The sequence below is a fragment of the Chamaea fasciata genome, unplaced genomic scaffold, assembly GCF_029207755.1.
Source record: "Chamaea fasciata isolate MVZ Bird 193981 ecotype frontalis unplaced genomic scaffold, bChaFas1.0.hap1 SCAF_3, whole genome shotgun sequence".
Lineage (NCBI taxonomy): Eukaryota > Metazoa > Chordata > Aves > Passeriformes > Sylviidae > Chamaea > Chamaea fasciata.
The window spans coordinates 113,695,017-113,712,618 of NW_027094088.1; the positions used below are offsets into that span (position 1 = coordinate 113,695,017).

Genomic DNA, 17,602 nt, shown 5'->3' on the forward strand with positions numbered 1-17,602 from the left:
AGGGGGAGCTGCGGGTCCTGGGGTACAGCAGGGGGTGAGTGGGCTGTCCCTTGGGACCCTCCAACACCTGTGCTCCAGAACCATTTATTGAGGGAACACCAAACACAAAGACACATTACACGGGTTGTGGGGGCACTCGGCACCCTGAGGGGTCCGGGCAGCCCCCAGCCCTGGAGCAGTGTGTAAGGCACGTGGCTGGGCCGGGGCTACCAGACAATATCCCGGCCTGGAGAGGGGGGCACCGCTCCAACATCCCCCAACCATGGTCCCAGAGCCCCCTGAAGGGGCAGCCCTCCGGTCTCCCCACAGAGACCCCACTGCCTGTTATTTGGCACTCCCCAGCTGTCTGTGGATCCCCCACCAGGGCTTGGATCCCCCGACAGAGGAGTAGCCACAACCCCCATGCTGGGGCCATCAGAAGGAGGTTTCCTGCACGGAGTACATGGGGGCACCATCACTGCGGATGTACCCCTGTCCTTCCTCCTCCCCCGGCTGGTCGGGGACAGGAGGGGACAGGCCATTGGGCACCCTGTTGCTCTTCTCCGTGGCGTCTGCATGGCTGGGGGCCTGTGGGGACAGAGCAGGGGGCAGGGAAGGCACAGGGGAGGCAGCAGGGGGTACCCCCCCCATGCCCCCCTCCCCTCGGGGTGCCGGGAGTCTGTCCCTCACCTGGGCAGGGTCGCCTCCCCCGCAGCAGATCCACTGCCGGATTTTGGGGGGCAGGCAGCAGAGCAGCCACGGCAGCACGGGGGAGATGGTGCGGGGGTCCAGTGCCGCTGCCGGCGTGGGGCCTGGGGGTACAGGGCCGTGAGTGGGGCAGGGGGATCACGGCGACACCCCCGCCACCCCACACTCACCGGTGAGCAGGCTGACCAGGACCCCCACCACGATGACAGTGGTGGAGTTGTGGGCACTGTACCACATGTAGGAGAGGCTGTAGAACCGCTGCAGCCCCGTGGGGCTGGGGGACACGGGGTCAGGAGGTGTGCGGAGCAGCACCTCACACCCTGCACACCCAGCCCCCGAGCCCCCCGCCCCACTCACCTTGGAGGTACTGATGTGGGGGGCGGTAGGGTGGTGGCCAGGACGGTGCTGAGGTTGCCCACGGTGGGGAGTGCTGTGCTGTTGGCCGTGGGGACCCCCTTGGCCCCTCCTGCGCTATTCAGGAAGCTGCCAATGCCTATCCAGAAGGCCATGGCCAGTCCAGCCAGCAGCCCCACAACGGCTCCCTGAGACAGGGGACAAAGAAGGGCTCTGGACTCAGGGTGCCCCACACCTCCCCACACACCCACGTGGGGCTGGGGACACCGACCGGGTCGGGGGACACTCACTGTGGGGTTGGCGCAGGGGAAGAACATGCCGAGGCAGAAGAGCCCCAGGAGTGGACCCCCCACCATGCCGAAGATGCTGATGGCTGCCTGCGGGGACATGGCCTTCAGCACCAGCCCCGTGCCCCTGGGGCTGCCAGAGCCCGGGGTCCCTCACCCCATTTCGGTGGGGGTCCCGCAGCCCCACGCCTACCTGCAGCACAGGTCCCAGCATGGAGGACACGTACGCCATCCCCAGGCACAGCAGCCCATAACCGAAAGCTGGGGAGGGGAGGGGGGTGTCATGGTGGTGCTGGGGATCCCCCCACCATGCCAGCCCCACGGCTGCCCCCCGGCCACCCCCCATCTGCTCACCCAGCAGCTTGGAGAGCAGCGTGGCCCGCGACTCCGACAGCCCGGGGAAGTGCGGCCGTACCAGGTCCTCCATGGTCACCGTGGCCAGGGAGTTGAAGGCAGAGGAGATGGTGCTGGGGAGGAGAGGGAGCAGGAGGGGGCTCGGCCAGGACGCCCGAACCACCGTCCCAGGGCCGCCCACTCACCTGAGGGCACCGCTGAAGAGGCAGGCGACAAAGAGCCCGGGCAGCCCCGGCAGGTCCCGCAGCACGTCCATCACGAAGAACAGCACCAGCTGTGGCAGGAGGTCAGCGCAGGGGTTGTGGCAGCAGGGGACGCGGGAGGGGGGTCTTAACCCACCTGGTCAGAGGAGGCAGGGGGCTTGCTGGGTGTCAGCGGGTGCTCCCGGTCATAGACGAACATGACGAGGCCAGTGAGGCAGCTGAGGCAGAGCACGATCTGCTGGCAGGGGAACACGGCGTAGCAGGAGCTGCGGGCGCCGTGTGGGTGTCAGAACGTGGGGAGCGGCCGGGGGGGGCCCATCCCGGCCGCGGGGACCCCCAGCCCCACTCACAGCTTGGCCTCCCGCTCGCTGCGGGCGCTGAGGTAGCGCTGCACCTGTGCCTGGTTCACCCCGTACAGCGACAGCATCATGAAGATCCCACCCACAGCCAGCGACCAGAAGGTGTGACGTTCCAGGGGGTTGGGGTCCAGGCTGTGGGGAGCACCAGGGGGGTCATGGTGACAGGTCCTCGCTGGCACCCCATACCCCACGGGGGAGAGGGTAGCAGGGAGGGACCACCACACCACAGCAGGGTCCCTCTCCCCCACCCCAGGCTGCCCTAAGCGTCCCCAGAGCACGACAGAGGGGTCCCAGGAGATCACTCACTCGATGCCGGAGATCTTGCCCTCCTGCTCGGCCACGCGCCAGACACGGGCCATGCCCCCCACCCGCCATGCGCCCACCACGATGACGGCAACCTGCCCCGCCAGCATCACCAGCGTCTGGAACACATCTGTCCAGATGACGGCCTTCAGCCCACCCTGGGGACACACGAGGCCCATCACCACAGGATCACAGTGCTCACCCCGGCACGGCAGGGCACGGGGCACCTGCGGCAGCAGGGACTCACCAGCGTGGTGTAGAGTGTGCAGACCAGCCCCATGGTCAGCACCGCGCTCCAGAGGTCAAAGCCCGTCACTGGAAGGGGCAGAGGACGTTAACGGGGTGAGGGGCAGGAGCCTCCTGGCATGGCTCCCCCCACCCTGTCCTCACCATACCTGCATTGAGGGCCAGCGCCGGTGCGTAGAGCACCACTCCCATGTAGATGACCTGTGGGGAGGGGAGAGCAGTGCTGAGCCACGCCCAAGCCCCCCAAACCCCGCACCCCAAACCCCACCCGCCCAGCTCCACTCACCATCTGGAAGATGAAGGTGACAGTGCCAAAGACTCGCACCGTCTTGTTGAAGCGCAGCTCCAGGTACTGCAAGGAGGGAGGTCAGGGCTGCTGACTGCAGGGTCCTGTGCAGTCCCCTGTGCCCCCCTGCGCCCCCCGTGTCCCTTCTGCTCACCTCATAGGTGCTGGTGATGTGCAGGCGGTAGAAGACGGGGATGAAGATGTGTGCCGGGATGAGCAGCCCCAGGAAATAGGAGCAGCCGAGGAACCAGTACTCGGTGCCGAAGCGGAAGATCTCGGCTGGCACACCCAGGATGGCCACAGCCGACTGGAAGGACGCCAGCAGGGACAGGGCCACGGGCAGGCAGCTCATGTCACGGTTGGCCAGCAGGAACTCCTGCACCGTGCGCTGCCGGTCGCCGCTCAGGGCGTAGAAGAGCCCGATGGCCGAGGACAGCACCAGCAGCAGGGCGAAGATGCTGTAGTCGATGGCCGTGAACTCCATGGTGTCCCTTCACCGCTGCCCTGCCGGTGCCACCACCGCTGCCCAGCCGCCCCGCCGGCCTCATGGGCACGCCTGACCCCGGCAGCACCTCCTGACCAGCATCAGCCTGGCCCTGGCAGCTGCAGGAGGGACGTGTCAGTGCTGCAGGGACCTTCGCTCGCTCTGTCTCAGCCTCAAGGACCCGGAGCGGGAGGGGGAAACCGGCCAGACCCTCCTCTTCCTCCTCCTCCCTCTGGGCCGGGCCACCCCCGGGCCGCCCCACCTGCCCCGCTGAAGGAAACTGGAGTCTTCAAAGAGCGCCAAGACAATGGCTGCAAAAACAATCCCACCCAGGCCCCCTGGAGCATCGGCACCAGCTATCCTGGAAGAACTGGCCAAACCCAACACAGCTGCCTCCGGTGTGGGACAGCCCCAGTCCCACCTGAGCCAAACCCAACAAGACCCCCCCTGGAGCTGAGCAGCCTGGAGCCAGTCCCACCCGAGCCAGCATTGCATCCCAACCTCCCCCCAGCATTGCTCAGCCCCACCAAATCCGGCAGCACCGGTCCTACCAGCACCAAAGTGAACCCAGCCCAACCACTCCAGCACCCCACGGCCCTGGAAAAACAGCCCCCAGTGCAAGAGGTTGGCCAAGCCCAGCAAAACTGCCGTGGCCCTGGTGCCAGCCCCATGCTCTGGAGCCCACACAGCACAGCCAGTGCTGGGGCAGTTGCTCCTGCACTGGAATCGGCTCCTTGGACCTGCGGAATACGTGGAAGGGGCTGGGGAGGGCATGGACCTCAGTCTGCACTGGAGAGGAGGCACAGGAGGAGCCCCACACCCTTGTCCCAGAATGGAGAAGCTGGAAAGGGTGACCCCCACACAACACACCCCGCACGGGCAGCAATGGACACAGGGACGGGATGGACAGAGCGGAGCTGGCAGCCTCAGGCATTCTGGGCATCAGGCAGGTGGAGCAGACACCTGAGCACCCACTGGCTCTGGCACCCTGACCCTGCTCACAGGAATCTCCCCAGAGCCCCCTGTGCTCTGCCCCTGCCCTGGCTCCAGACACTGTGGGACAGGAGGGGACAGCTGCCCCCCTGCCTCCCCTCTTGTCCAGAGGACTGCCACTGTGGGGACCTGGGAACAGCAGGTGCCACAGGGCTGTGGGTACCCCCCCTTCCTGCCCTTCCTGGCCTGGGAGGGGGTGCAGGCTGCAGGGGACTCCAGCAGGGGAGGGTTAGGGGCACAGGGAGGGCAAGTCTGGACTGGGGGAGGCAGGCAGGGAGTGGCACAGTGCCCACCATGATCCCATCGTGATCCCTGGAGGAATGCTTGCCCAGGGAACGTTTGGTGGGATTAGGCTGAGCCCCTCCTGGCACCCCTGGCACAGCCTGCCTGGGCCTGCCTGCCATAGGGCTGGGGGTGGCTGAGCTGGCACGGGGCTCTGCGGCACCCACAGTGCCAGCAGCGTCTGGGTGGGGAATGGGGTGAGAGGGCAGAGTCTCTGCCACCGTCAGCTCCAGCCTGTCCCTGACCAGGACCCATGCAGCAGCTCATGGCCAGGGTCCAAGGTCACTCCCCGCGTTTCTCTATCTAGACTAAACACGGAAGGTTATACCGCGTCCCCGACGGGCACACGGCAGCCCCAGCCTCCTGCACGGCCCCGGCCCAAGGCTCCCCTGCCCCACATTCCCCTCGGTGTCCCTGAGGCTCTGCTGCCTCCAGCCCTGGTGTTCCCACACCCCCATCACATGGTGATCCCAAGCCCTGCTGCCCCCTCACCCAGACGGTCCCAGAATGTCCCCCCAAAATCCGGCAGCCCCAGCTCTCCCAGCCCTGGGGTGCCCCGTGTCCCTGCGTGGTGAACCTGCTGCCCCTGTCCCTGCCGTCCTCAGCCTGCCTTCCCCGGTGCCCCTGCTCCTCATGCTCCATCACACCGTCCCTTGTCACGCACCTGAGGCCCCGCTGCCCTGCGCTGTCCCCGGTGCCCTCCTCCCGGGGCTCTCAGGGGCTCTACTCCCCTTCCTCGGTGTCCCCGGTATTCGCGGTGTCCCTAACGCGAGCCTCTGCTCCCTGTCCCCGGTGTCCCCAGCCAAGCGTCTGCTTCCCGTCCTCGGTGCCCCCAGGCCGGGGCTCCGCTCCTTGCCCCCGGTGTTCCCAACACGAGGCTCTGCTCCCCGTCCCCGATGTCCCCATCCCGGGGTTCTGCTCCCCGTCCCCGGTATATCCCCGGGGCCCCCATTCCGGGAGCCCCCGCTGCCCGCCGTGCCCCCGGTGCCGGTGGCGGCGGGCGGCGGTGACCTTGCCCGGCGGCCCCGGTGCGACACTCACCGGCGGCGGCAGCACTCACCCCATGTGCCGCTGCAGCCGGGGCGCGCCGGGATGACGCCCGAGCAGGCGGGGCCGCTGCCGCTGCCGCTTCCGCACCTCCGCCGCTGACGGCATCACCGCGGGCCCCGTGGGGCTCCTGTCCCGGTGCCCATCGCCGGCCCCATCCCCGTCCCGCTCCGCCCGCTCGGGCGGTCACCGCGCCCCGGTGCCCGCGCTGCGGGGGTCCCCGGCGGCCCCGTTCGGGTCCAGAGGGCGCCCGACCCGGGGAGGCGGGGGGAGAACGGGCACGGACCCGCCCCCCGCCCGCTCGGTGCTCCCCGGGGATGCTCGGGGCCGCGGGGGCGTTCGCGCTGCTGCTGCTGCCGCTGCTGCTGCCGCGGGCCGCCCGCGGGGTCCCGGTGAGCCACGGGGGGACCGGGCCGGGGTCACGGCGACGAGGGGAGGGCCGGAAAACGGGGGGCTCCGGTGGGCAGAGGATGTCACGGGTCAGAGGTGCCGAGGGGTCAGGGAGGGCCCGGATCGGGAGGTCCCGGGGGAACCGAGGGTCGGTGGGTCCCCGATCCGGGGTGTCCCGAGGTCGGGGGTGCCCGCCCTGGAGGTGCTCGGGTGTCAGGGAAGTCGTGGCTTGCCCTAAGGCCGAGGAGGTTGTCCTTTTCCGGGGTTCGGGTCACGCCCGGGGTTCGGGGATACCCGGGGGCCGCGGGATGCGGGGGAGTCGGGGGCTGCGCCCGCGCTGCCCGTGCCCCCTCGACCTCTCCAGGTGTGCGGGCTCTGCCCGGGGCTGCCCCGGAACGGCTCCCTCGTGTCCCGGTTCTGTGAGTCCCGGGGGGACACTGAGAGCGACGGGCGCTGCTGCCGGGAGCGGGGCCCAACCCCGGGGCGGCTTTTGGGGTACGGGGGGCCGGGGGGGGCCGGGGGTGCCAGGCTGGGAGAGGATCTGGGGTGCTGGGGGCATCAGGGGCCACGTGATGGGTGTGCTCAGGGGATGGATGGGTTTTTGGGTTCACACCAGTGTCAGGGGAATGGTGGGGCTGGGGAATGGGTTTTTGGGTTCACAGGGGAATGGAAGGGCTGGGGAATGGATTTTTGGGTTCACAGGGGAATGGCAGGGTTGGGGAATGGGTTTTTGGGTTCACAGGGGAATGGCAGGGCTGGGGAATGGGTTTTTGGGTTCACAGGGGAATGGCAGGGTTGGGGAATGGGTTTTTGAGTTCACAGGGGAATGGCAGGGCTGGGGAATGGGTTTTTGGGTTCACAGGGGAATGGCAGGGTTGGGGAATGGGTTTTTGAGTTCACAGGGGAATGGCAGGGCTGGGGAATGGGTTTTTGGGTTCACAGGGGAATGGCAGGGCTGGGGAATGGGTTTTTGGGTTCACAGGGGAATGGCAGGGCTGGGGAATGGGTTTTTGGGTTCACAGCAGAATGGAAGGGCTGGGGAATGCCTGGATGAAGCATCCTGGGTGGTGGTGTGGGGGGACCAGGTACAGGCAGGGGCCAAGGTGCATGCTGGGGGTCACAGGGCCATCAGGGGAAAGTGTGGGTAACAGGCACACTACTGTCTCCCCCAACCACTGCCCCTTCCCAGGCTGGACCTGAGCAACTGCTCCCTGCACGATGTCCCCCCTGGACTGGCCGAGGCCACCACTGCTATCGTCCTGTGAGTTCCCCTGGGCCCCCTCTGGCCCCTGCAAGGAGCTGGGCTGGGAGACGGGGTTGGGGCAGGCTTGGTGGGACATTCCCGTGGGCCCAGGCCAGCAGAGCCGTGCCCTGCTGGTCCCAGGGACAGCGGCCTCTCTCTGCCCTCGTGGCTGTCCTTAACAATCCATTTCTTCAGTTAACTGAATCAATGGAAACCACAGCCATTTTTAAACGGGGAGCTCTGGGACTTACCTGACCAGGCAGCCTCACCCCTGTGCCCAGTGGGAGCATGGGACAGATCCTTCTGGAATTCTGTCATGGAGCACTTTGTCACAGGACAGCCCTCCGGTGGGGGCTGTGCTGGCAGGTGAGAGTTGAGCCACATGGTCACATCTTGGCTTTTGCCACAGTCCCACACTGTGTCCTTGTCCCCAGGTTGGAGAGACAGGAGTCAGGGGGGTGACTCGTCTGGACAGCCACATGCAGGGCACTCTCAGGGCTCAGTGTGCATATGAGCCCAGTGAGCCGTGGTGGCCCTCAGGGCACCGTGACACCTCAGCTCATCAGTGTTTTTGTTAATGACCAAGCGGTCCCTCAGCAGCTCCGCAGGGACCTTTGAGCCGTCCCTGGCTGCAGGGCTGCAGTCCCAGGGCCTCGGGTGGGCAGGGGGGGCTGTGGGTGCATGGGGGCCGCCTGAGGTTCAGCGAGATGCCAGGGGCACCTCCGGGTGCTGTATGGGGCTGAAGGTCCGTGTCCCCACAGGGACTTGACTGAGAACCCTCTGACAACTCTCCCCAGTGGTTCCTTCCTGGGCTTCGTCCAGCTGCAGAGCCTGTGAGTGCTGGGGGCAGTCAGGGGCTGGGGGGTCACTGTGGTCGTGGTGCTGAGCTCTGTCCCCAGCGCGGTGCCGCTGGCGCTGGAGTGTCCAGGCGGGAGTGACGCCTGGCAGGATGTGACAGTGAACAGGAGCAGCCGGCTGTGCCAGGGGCAGAGGAACGCCTGCAACACCTCTGTGGAACTCGGTATGGCGGGAGACTGTCACCCTGGTGCATGGGGCTGGCAGCGGGGTCTGGCCTTGGCCCCTGACCCCCTGCTCTGCTCTGCCAGCCTGGCCGTGTCCTGAAAACTCTGTGTGTGCCCCTGACGGCCCCGGCCTCGTCCAGTGCCTCTGCGACCATCCCTTCCATGGCTACAAGTGCCTGCGGGAGGTGAGTGCCTGTGGGACTGCACCTCTCCCTGGCTGTGCCCTGGCCAGATCAGCGGGGGCTGCAGGGAGCGGTGATGCTCACTCCTGGTCCCGGGCAGGGCACCTTCCCGATGCTTCTCTTTGGAGGAATCCTGGGCACCGTCACTGTGTCCCTGTCCCTGCTGCTGTGGGGTACCCAGCGGAGGAAAGCCAAGACTCCCTGAGCAGGGCAGGGGGCTGTGCCTGGACTGGAAGCTCTGTGGCCTGGGATAGTCTCAGAATCAATAAAGCTGCGGTTTCTCACTGTATGTCCATCTGATTCCTTCCCGGGGGAAGGGTGGGTGCTCGGGGGAACCCACAGGAGTGGGGCCACGCCAATTCCCGTGGCTGGCTGCGCGATCGGGCCACAGCGGGAGTGGGCGCCCGTTGCACTGTCACCTCTGAAACCGCGAGGAACAGTGTCTGATGAAAAATCAGCAAAGTTATACCAGACAATCTACGACTATCACCTTGTCTATACAACAACCAGAGCAGAAATTTCAGTCTATTCTTTAACAGCGAAACCAGGGGAGAGCGCGAACGCAGTCCCCCACTACCACAAATTATGCAGTCGAGTTTCCCGCATTTGGGGAAATCGCAGGGGTCAGCACACCCGGAGTGCAAGGGATGAGCCTCGCCCTGGGAAAACCACCTGCCTGATCATGGTGTCTCCCCTGCCAGGTAAGTATGCCCAACCCGCCCCCACGGCCCCCGGCCCCGCCCGCCGCACGCCTCCACAACACACGGCCAGCCCCAGCCCGGCCCCGCACCCGCCCGGCCCCGCGCTGCGGCCCGGCCCGCACGGCCCGGCCCGCGCAGCGCCCGCGGACACGCCGGGACAGCGGCGTTCTTTCCGCGGGCGGTGTCCCGGCATGCCGCGCGGGGCCGCCTCGTTTGCATGGACACGCCCCTCATCTGCACGGCACCGCTATTGCCGCCTCTGCCGCGCGCTCCGACTGCCCCGCCCCTCGCTGACCGGAACCGGCCGCTCGTCCCGCTCCCGCTCCCGGTCCGGGTGCCGCCGTGCTGCCCGGGACTCGGTGTCAGAGCACAGCGGCGCCGGGCTGGAGCCGCAGCAGCGGCGGAGCGTGGCCACCACGGGCCGACAGCGGGAGAGGTCCCGCGGGGCAGCACGGGGGCGGGGGCCGGCGCGGTCGGGTGTGTCTCAGGGACAGAGCTCCGCTGCTGGCCGATCCTGCTAAGGAAAAGGGTCCCGGGGATCCTAGAGACCGGCGGGGCTGCAGGGGCTGCAGAGCCCCTCTGGGTGGTTCAGGCTTGAACTGGACTCCAGCACAGGCTGACAGGATGGCACGAGCAGGGTCTATGCACAGAGCCCTTCGCAGCCCAGCACCCCCGGAACCGTGCGGCTCTGGGCACTGCCAGCAGCACGCTGAGGGCGGGTGGCCCCTGGAGGGGATGCCCAGGAGCACATGGAAATGCCCGTGCACCTTCCAAGGTTAAACACCGGTGCTCATTTCACCCCAGAGCCAGCACCTCCCAGGACCCCACAGGGCCCTGCACACCCAAAGCCAACAGGACGCCCCAGTTCCTCTCCTGTCACTGCTGGCTGGGCTCTCACGGGTATGCCAGCTGCTCCTGGCCTGGGGGGTCCCCGTGCAGGACAGTGGCACGAGCTGTCCACCTGCAGAACAAAGGCGGAGAATAGAAATGCCCGCTCACAAAATCCAACACCAACTTCTCGCACTGCTTGGAAGACCTGGGGCAAAGCTTTTAGATGGGCGGCGATGGGTTCTGAGCACGGAGGATGAGTGAGGAAGCTGCTGCGGCGGCATCAAGGTCCCGTTGGGTTTGTCACTGTTGGTGTTTGTGCCTATGAGGGTTCAGTCGATCCAGTCTGGAAGCAAACTGGAACACGAGAGCCTGGAAATGAGGCTTGGACGGGTCAGTCAGGGGTCAGAGGAACACTCCTAATTGCATGAAGGGGTGGGGAGAAGAGGAGAGGAGGTGGAAGGGCTTTGACTGGAGACTGTCGGTCGTTGCACCGCCCATGCCCAAGCAGGCAAGCAGGGGCAACGGGACACCCGGGATGCAGTGATGGGGGACCCTGAGCCGCCGGGCACCCGGGACCCCCGGGGGTGCCGCAGCTCCCGCGGGCCGAGCAGGGCGATGCCCCGCCTCAGCAGTGACGAGACAGCGGCCAGGAACACACCACCGGCCTTGGCAGCCCCACAGCTTAGGGGCAGGAGATGGACACACCCGGGGCGTCAGTGCCGGACAAAGCAGGGACGAGCCCCGGGAAAGACAGACAGCGCTGGAGTCACCCGCGGTGACCGTCGAGCGGGTCCGGCGGGCACAGAGACCGCGCAGTCCCGGCACGGGCGGGAAGGAGGAGCCGGGGCGGCGGGAGGATGAGCACGCAGCTCCGACCACCGGCGGCAGAAGCGCCCGGGGCTGGCAACGGCTGCGCCAGGGCTGAGTGGGGCGTGTCCATGCAAACGAGGCGGCCCCGCGCGGCATGCCGGGACACCGCCCGCGGAAAGAACGCCGCTGTCCCGGCGTGTCCGCGGGCGCTGCGCGGGCCGGGCCGTGCGGGCCGGGCCGCAGCGCGGGGCCGGGCGGGTGCGGGGCCGGGCTGGGGCTGGCCGTGTGTTGTGGAGGCGTGCGGCGGGCGGGGCCGGGGGCCGTGGGGGCGGGTCGGGCATACTTACCTGGCAGGGGAGACACCATGATCAGGCAGGTGGTTTTCCCAGGGCGAGGCTCATCCCTTGCACTCCGGGTGTGCTGACCCCTGCGATTTCCCCAAATGCGGGAAACTCGACTGCATAATTTGTGGTAGTGGGGGACTGCGTTCGCGCTCTCCCCTGATACATTGGTGACAAAAATAGAACTTAGTAACAGCTTTCATTAGACCGGCTGTAACAACACTTCCAGATCATGATACTGTGTGTCAAACTTGGTCGGTCGAGGACGGACTCCGGGTGTTTTTCGGGGATAGCGCGCAAGTCGGCGCTAAAGCCTGTAAGTGGAGGCTCGGCAGTCAGGGGATCCCCGTCCCGGTCCCGGTAGGAAGCTCAGCGACAGCCGGGGTCCCGAGGCATCCCGGTGTGCCCTCCGCCAACAGGCGCTGCCGGTGTCGGGAATTGGAGAGCGCTTCCCAAAGGCGGCTCTGGATCGCCGTGTCTGCAGCCAGGGTGATCCTGCCCTGTCCCACCCGGATCTGCGGGCCCAGGGGAACACCTGGCCGAGAGCCGTTCCAAAACACCTGGCGGAGAACAATTCCGAGCGGGTCTGCGCGAGGTAAGAGGCACAGAGATGCCGGTCCCGCTCGCTGGTCACTGTCTGGGTCACACCAAGTCCGTGAGTGCTGCCGGACATCCAGCGGTGGGAATTTGACGTGTCCTTGTGAACCATGAGAGCTGATATAAAAGGAAATTCATCCCTTTGCTCCCTGAATAGAAAAAAACTGTGTTATGCTTAATTATAATAAATGAGATAGCACAACAAAAGACGCTTTTAGGTGAAAATGTACAAAAAAATCGGTCTGAAGAACATGTGGTGGAACTAACGAGAAAAGAGCTGCCAAGAAAACGTTTACTGGAAGTCAAGGCACGACAGCTTCGGAACAACCACTAGAAAAGCGTGTCATGAACTGTTTATGATACAAGGAAACAGCAGAGACCATGAAGTAACTCAAAATGGGTAGGCGAAGTAATGAAAAGCAGTTTTAAGAAAATGTAAATGATGTCTTAGTAATTAAAGTAATAAACATGCTGTAACGCTAGCTAAGGGGAATAACTTTGTACCTGTCAGGAAAATCCACGAACGCCAGAGGTTTACATCCAAAAAGGAGACAGAGGAGTTCTTCAACTTTCTTCGAATGAGGGCAGAGAGTCCAGCGGGACACGCGCCCGCGGGGTTTTCTCTCTCGGGGTTTTGGAGGGCGCAGCCTCCTTTGTTCCTTACTCCCGGCCGCAAGATGCCCTCTTCCTTTCCCCTTTGGCTGAGGTACTAGGAAGGTTCAGCCTTCCCGACACACCTACCACATATTCCCCCCTTGAACCCATTATTTTACCCTGAAGTTCGGAAGTTTAGCCTTGTGCAGCCCCTTGTCTGTTTCAGGAGTCAAACTGCCTTGGGCTCCGCAACAAACCTGCTGCCCAAAGTCAGTCGAGACATTAAAAGCCATTTCAAAGCCGTTAACACCCATCCCTTCAGCCATCAAATTATTTGTAAAGATATCAGTACACATCTTTCCTCTGATAACCCATGGTCCGCACGGAAAGGCAGGAGTTTACCCATCACGGCGGGCCGTAATAAAGAACACCTGCTCAACAAGCATCCAAAGGTGCTGCTGAGTTCCATTTGCTTTCTCTGTACCACGTTGCCCAAACCCGAGCTGGCCGAAATCTCTCCCCGCGTCCGTCCCACCGTCGGGGTCGGTGCGCGGAGCCTGCCGCCGACACAAACGCCCCGAGTCCCGCCGGGAACCCGGAGAGGCGAAAGCCGACTGCTCCCGCGGGGCTGCGCTGCTCCGCCGCTTCTGCACGGGCAGGAGAGCGACGCGCACGGACAGGGGCGGAGGCTCAGATCACTGCAGCAACCACGGCACGGTGCTTGTAACTTCGCGTCCGGACACATTGCCGTCACCCGTAGGAAACAAGTAACATTAAACGTAGCAAACACTTGATTCTGTCTTTGACCAGCAAACCAGGGGAGAGCGCGAACGCAGTCCCCCACTACCACAAATTATGCAGTCGAGTTTCCCGCATTTGGGGAAATCGCAGGGGTCAGCACACCCGGAGTGCAAGGGATGAGCCTCGCCCTGGGAAAACCACCTGCCTGATCATGGTGTCTCCCCTGCCAGGTAAGTATGCCCGACCCGCCCCCACGGCCCCCGGCCCCGCCCGCCGCACGCCTCCACAACACACGGCCAGCCCCAGCCCGGCCCCGCACCCGCCCGGCCCCGCGCTGCGGCCCGGCCCGCACGGCCCGGCCCGCGCAGCGCCCGCGGACACGCCGGGACAGCGGCGTTCTTTCCGCGGGCGGTGTCCCGGCATGCCGCCCGGGGCCGCCTCGTTTGCATGGACACGCCCCACTCAGCCCTGGCGCAGCACCGCCCCCACCCGCTGTCCTATTTGCATGGCCACGCCCCCTCTCTAACTCCGCCTCGTGACGCGCCCTCGCCGCAGCGCCCCCTGGCGGCGCGCTCGGACACTCCCAAAGGGATCCCGATCCCCAAGGAATCGAGACTCGGCCAGGGAAGGAGGCGCGATCCTCTTGAATACGGATATTGTCGCCAGCCCGTGCCAGGTACAGGAAAGAAACTCTGGAAAAGACAAGGAGCGGAGAGGATGGTTATTTCCCAAGTGACTCCTGTAAGGACAGGAAGCAGTAGATGGGGAAGGCCAAAAGAAATGACCAAATCTGTTGTCAGGGGCAGTGAAGAGGGAGAATGCTAGGTGTATTTCAGGGACAAGGTAGGGACTGGGATTAACGACCCTCCAAAAGTATCAGGCAGGACCGGCTGAGCACGGACAGAGGAAAAAATCAGAAGAGGAAGAAATTGGGCTGGACTGAAGGGGACCAGAAGCATCTCCGATTACCCTGGCCAATCCTTGGGTTCCAGTTAAGCCAGGGAATGGAACAGTGGATTTTCTAGTGGATACTGGAATATCTTGTTCCATAGTTACTGGGCATAAGGGACCTTGGAGTAAAAGGGCATTGTTGTTGCTGCAATGGGAGGAAATCCCTCAGGGGCAGGAAATCCCTCAGACAACCCCTGGAATTAGTGACCAGGAACGCAACACGACCCCACCGACCCCAGTCATTTTCTCCATGTGCCCGAGTGCCCTTTGCCATTGTTCAGGCAGGGTTTGCTGTGCAAGTTAAATGCACAATTAACTTTTCCAAAGGAACCTGTCCAGTTTGCATATTCCTCTAGAAAATGCATGGACAGTGCAGCTCTGCCCATTCACCCAGGGAAAGCTGGGTGAAGAAGAGGACGTGCCTGGTGGAGCTTTAGGTGCACTCATACCCCTGGTTTGGGCTTTGGGAATCCTGGGGCAAGAGGGAAACATAAGTCTGCTAAAAGCTGAACTGAAATTAGGAGTGTAACGGGTCAGAAAAGACCAACTCCAGTAAAATGGGAGGCGAAACGAGGACTGCAAATGTTCATCGGCTCTGTTTTAAAGTTTGGGTCACTGCCAATTCGAATTTTCCACTCTAATCCCTCCAGAGAAGAGGCCTAAATCACAGGGATACATTGGTACAAGAGTTAGGGGAGCTCAGCGCCCAGGCTGCTGCTGTTCATCGGGTTGTCCCAAATCCTGACACCTTCCCGCCTCGGTCCCAGAGACCAACACGTGCTCTGGGGTGCTGGATGTGAGAGACATCTTGTCTCGTGTCCCTGGGGGTGAACAGCGTCACCTTGTCCTTGCCTTCGAATGGGAAAATCCAGCTCAAAGGGGGGAAATGATTTCTGGAGAGTTGAATGAAACTCTGCAATTTGTTTTAGTTGTTCACCCGTACCTGCACACAGACCCTTGTGAGTGACCGACTCCTCTGTGCAGGCCGTGCACTCGGCTCATCGTTTTCCTTAGGGAAAAGAGCAGCCCAGGAGGAACGGACCGCGCGGGCGAGAGGCCCCGGGAGGGTCACGGGCAGGACCGGGCAGTGCCGGGGGAAAAGGGAATTGCGGCAGCGGGAGACGGTGAGCGCCGACCCATCGGCCGCTCCCTCGGAACAGAGCCCGGCCCGAACGGAGGGAAGAGCCGCGGCTGCGGGCCGGGGGCAGCGGCTGCCGGGCACACGGGGCTGCGGCGGGGCCGGGCCGGGCGGGGCGGGAGGCAGGGGAGGGGAGAGCGGGGCGTGTCCATGCAAACGAGGCGGCCCCGCGCGGCATGCCGGGACACCGCCCGCGGAAAGAACGCCGCTGTCCCGGCGTGTCCGCGGGCGCTGCGCGGGCCGGGCCGTGCGGGCCGGGCCGCAGCGCGGGGCCGGGCGGGTGCGGGGCCGGGCTGGGGCTGGCCGTGTGTTGTGGAGGCGTGCGGCGGGCGGGGCCGGGGGCCGTGGGGGCGGGTCGGGCATACTTACCTGGCAGGGGAGACACCATGATCAGGCAGGTGGTTTTCCCAGGGCGAGGCTCATCCCTTGCACTCCGGGTGTGCTGACCCCTGCGATTTCCCCAAATGCGGGAAACTCGACTGCATAATTTGTGGTAGTGGGGGACTGCGTTCGCGCTCTCCCCTGATACATTGGTGACAAAATTAGAACTTAGTAACAACTTTCATTAGACCGGCTGTAACAACACTTCCAAATCATGATACTGTGTCAAACTTGGTCGGTCGAGGACGGACTCCGGGTGTTTTTCGGGGATAGCGCGCAAGTCGGCGCTAAAGCCTGTAAGTGGAGGCTCGGCAGTCAGGGGATCCCCGTCCCGGTCCCGGTAGGAAGCTCAGCGACAGCCGGGGTCCCGAGGCATCCCGGTGTGCCCTCCGCCAACAGGCGCTGCCGGTGTCGGGAATTGGAGAGCGCTTCCCAAAGGCGGCTCTGGATCGCCGTGTCTGCAGCCAGGGTGATTCTGCCCTGTCCCACCCGGATCTGCGGGCCCAGGGGAACACCTGGCCGAGAGCCGTTCCAAAACACCTGGCGGAGAACAATTCCGAGCGGGTCTGCGCGAGGTAAGAGGCACAGAGATGCCGGTCCCGCTCGCTGGTCACTGTCTGGGTCACACCAAGTCCGTGAGTGCCGCCGGACATCCAGCGGCGGGAATTTGACGTGTCCTTGTGAACCATGAGAGCTGATATAAAAGGAAATTCATCCCCTTGCTCGCTGAATAGAAAAAAAACTGTGTTATGCTTAATTATAACAAATGAGATAGCACAACAAAGGACGCTTTTAGGTGCAAATATACAAAAAATTCGGTCTGAAGAACAAGTGGTGGAACTAACGAGAAAAGAGCTGCCAAGAAAACGTTTACTGGAAGCCAAGGCACGACAGCTTCGGAACGACCACTAGAAAAGCGTGTCATGAACTGTTTATGATACAAGGAAACAGCAGAGACTATGAAGTAACTCAAAATGGGTAGGCGAAGTAATGAAAAGCAGTTTTAAGAAAATGCAAATGATGTCTTAGTAATTAAAGTAATAAACATGCTGTAACGCTAGATAAGGGGAATAACTTTGTACCTGTCAGGAAAATCCACGAACGCCAGAGGTTTACATCCAAAAAGGAGACAGAGGAGCTCTTCAACTTTCTTCGAATGAGGGCAGAGAGTCCAGCGGGACACGCGCCCGCGGGGTTTTCTCTCTCGGGGTTTTGGAGGGCGCAGCCTCCTTTGTTCCTTACTCCCGGCCGCAAGATGCCCTCTTCCTTTCCCCTTTGGCTGAGGTACTAGGAAGGTTCAGCCTTCCCGACACACCTACCACATATTCCCCCCTTGAACCCATTATTTTACCCTGAAGTTCGGAAGTTTAGCCTTGTGCAGCCCCTTGTCTGTTTCAGGAGTCAAACTGCCTTGGGCTCCGCAACAAACCTGCTGCCCAAAGTCAGTCGAGACATTAAAAGCCATTTCAAAGCCGTTAACACCCATCCCTTCAGCCATCAAATTATTTGTAAAGACATCAGTACACATCTTTCCTCTGATTACCCATGGTCTGCATGAAAGGCAGGAGTTACCCATCACGGCGGGCCGTAATAAAGAACACCTGCTCAACAAGCATCCAAAGGTGCTGCTGAGTTCCATTTGTTTTTCTCTGTACCACGTTGCCCAAACCCGAGCTGGCCGAAATCTCTCCCCGCGTCCGTCCCACCGTCGGGGTCGGTGCGCGGAGCCTGCCGCCGACACAAACGCCCCGAGTCCCGCCGGGAACCCGGAGAGGCGAAAGCCGACTGCTCCCGC

At 63.6% G+C, this 17,602-nt stretch overlaps 2 protein-coding genes, 1 long non-coding RNA gene and 4 other non-coding genes across 10 annotated transcripts in view; 3 read left to right on the forward strand and 4 right to left on the reverse strand.

The window, feature by feature from the left end:
* LOC136287468 (uncharacterized) overlaps positions 1 to 15,606 on the reverse strand; it is a 72,799-nt gene extending 57,193 nt beyond the window's left edge. The window contains exons 1-2 of the long non-coding RNA XR_010720156.1: positions 15,232 to 15,606; positions 13,865 to 14,029 (exon numbers count right to left, since the gene is read on the reverse strand). This is a non-coding gene — a long non-coding RNA (uncharacterized lncRNA). The remainder of the gene's footprint in view (positions 1 to 13,864; positions 14,030 to 15,231) is intronic.
* On the reverse strand, positions 71 to 5,910 carry SLC5A6 (solute carrier family 5 member 6). Of its 4 annotated transcripts, XM_066180213.1 has the most exons (16): positions 5,880 to 5,910; positions 3,234 to 3,682; positions 3,080 to 3,145; positions 2,943 to 2,994; positions 2,795 to 2,862; positions 2,551 to 2,705; positions 2,236 to 2,376; positions 2,022 to 2,151; positions 1,868 to 1,956; positions 1,683 to 1,795; positions 1,522 to 1,589; positions 1,332 to 1,418; positions 1,045 to 1,229; positions 858 to 961; positions 670 to 791; positions 71 to 567 (listed from the first exon to the last, which is right to left on the reverse strand). In XM_066180213.1, exons 2-16 carry the CDS (start codon positions 3,561 to 3,563, stop codon positions 415 to 417), a joined length of 1,863 nt encoding a protein of 620 aa, XP_066036310.1. In that variant the 5' UTR covers positions 3,564 to 3,682; positions 5,880 to 5,910; the 3' UTR covers positions 71 to 414. The 4 variants fall into 4 exon arrangements, with proteins under 4 accessions (XP_066036310.1, XP_066036311.1, XP_066036309.1 ...); XM_066180214.1 differs by having other exon boundaries at positions 2,022 to 2,120; positions 2,643 to 2,705; positions 3,234 to 5,903; XM_066180212.1 differs by having other exon boundaries at positions 3,234 to 5,903.
* On the forward strand, positions 6,117 to 9,011 carry ATRAID (all-trans retinoic acid induced differentiation factor). Its single transcript, XM_066180246.1, has 7 exons — positions 6,117 to 6,277; positions 6,640 to 6,770; positions 7,465 to 7,536; positions 8,280 to 8,351; positions 8,418 to 8,539; positions 8,625 to 8,725; positions 8,823 to 9,011. The coding sequence occupies exons 1-7, from the start codon at positions 6,203 to 6,205 to the stop codon at positions 8,925 to 8,927; spliced, it is 678 nt and encodes a 225-aa protein (XP_066036343.1). The 5' UTR covers positions 6,117 to 6,202; the 3' UTR covers positions 8,928 to 9,011.
* On the reverse strand, positions 9,268 to 9,431 carry LOC136287958 (U1 spliceosomal RNA). The gene has a single exon (XR_010720440.1). It is a non-coding gene; the product is annotated as a U1 spliceosomal RNA (small nuclear RNA).
* Positions 11,404 to 11,567, forward strand: LOC136287959 (U1 spliceosomal RNA). Its single transcript, XR_010720441.1, has one exon. It is a non-coding gene; the product is annotated as a U1 spliceosomal RNA (small nuclear RNA).
* Positions 13,412 to 13,575, reverse strand: LOC136287936 (U1 spliceosomal RNA). The gene has a single exon (XR_010720421.1). It is a non-coding gene; the product is annotated as a U1 spliceosomal RNA (small nuclear RNA).
* A 181-nt stretch (positions 15,607 to 15,787) lies between the features above and the next one.
* Positions 15,788 to 15,951, forward strand: LOC136287937 (U1 spliceosomal RNA). The gene has a single exon (XR_010720422.1). It is a non-coding gene; the product is annotated as a U1 spliceosomal RNA (small nuclear RNA).
* Positions 15,952 to 17,602: the final 1,651 nt, after the last annotated feature.

Bases quoted from the DNA above. Each gene is read 5' to 3' on its own strand.
- ATRAID (XM_066180246.1), top strand. From the start codon at position 6,203: ATGCTCGGGGCCGCGGGGGCGTTCGCGCTGCTGCTGCTGCCGCTGCTG. The intron at 6,278-6,639 runs GTGAGCCACGGG...CGACCTCTCCAG, and splicing joins GGGCCGCCCGCGGGGTCCCG to GTGTGCGGGCTCTGCCCGGG. The intron at 6,771-7,464 runs GTACGGGGGGCC...GCCCCTTCCCAG, and splicing joins ACCCCGGGGCGGCTTTTGGG to GCTGGACCTGAGCAACTGCT.
- SLC5A6 (XM_066180213.1), bottom strand. From the start codon at position 3,563: ATGGAGTTCACGGCCATCGACTACAGCATCTTCGCCCTGCTGCTGGTG. The intron at 1,590-1,682 runs GTGAGCAGATGG...TCCCCTCCCCAG, and splicing joins GCTGCTCTCCAAGCTGCTGG to CTTTCGGTTATGGGCTGCTG. The intron at 1,230-1,331 runs GTGAGTGTCCCC...CCCCTGTCTCAG, and splicing joins TCCCCTGCGCCAACCCCACA to GGAGCCGTTGTGGGGCTGCT.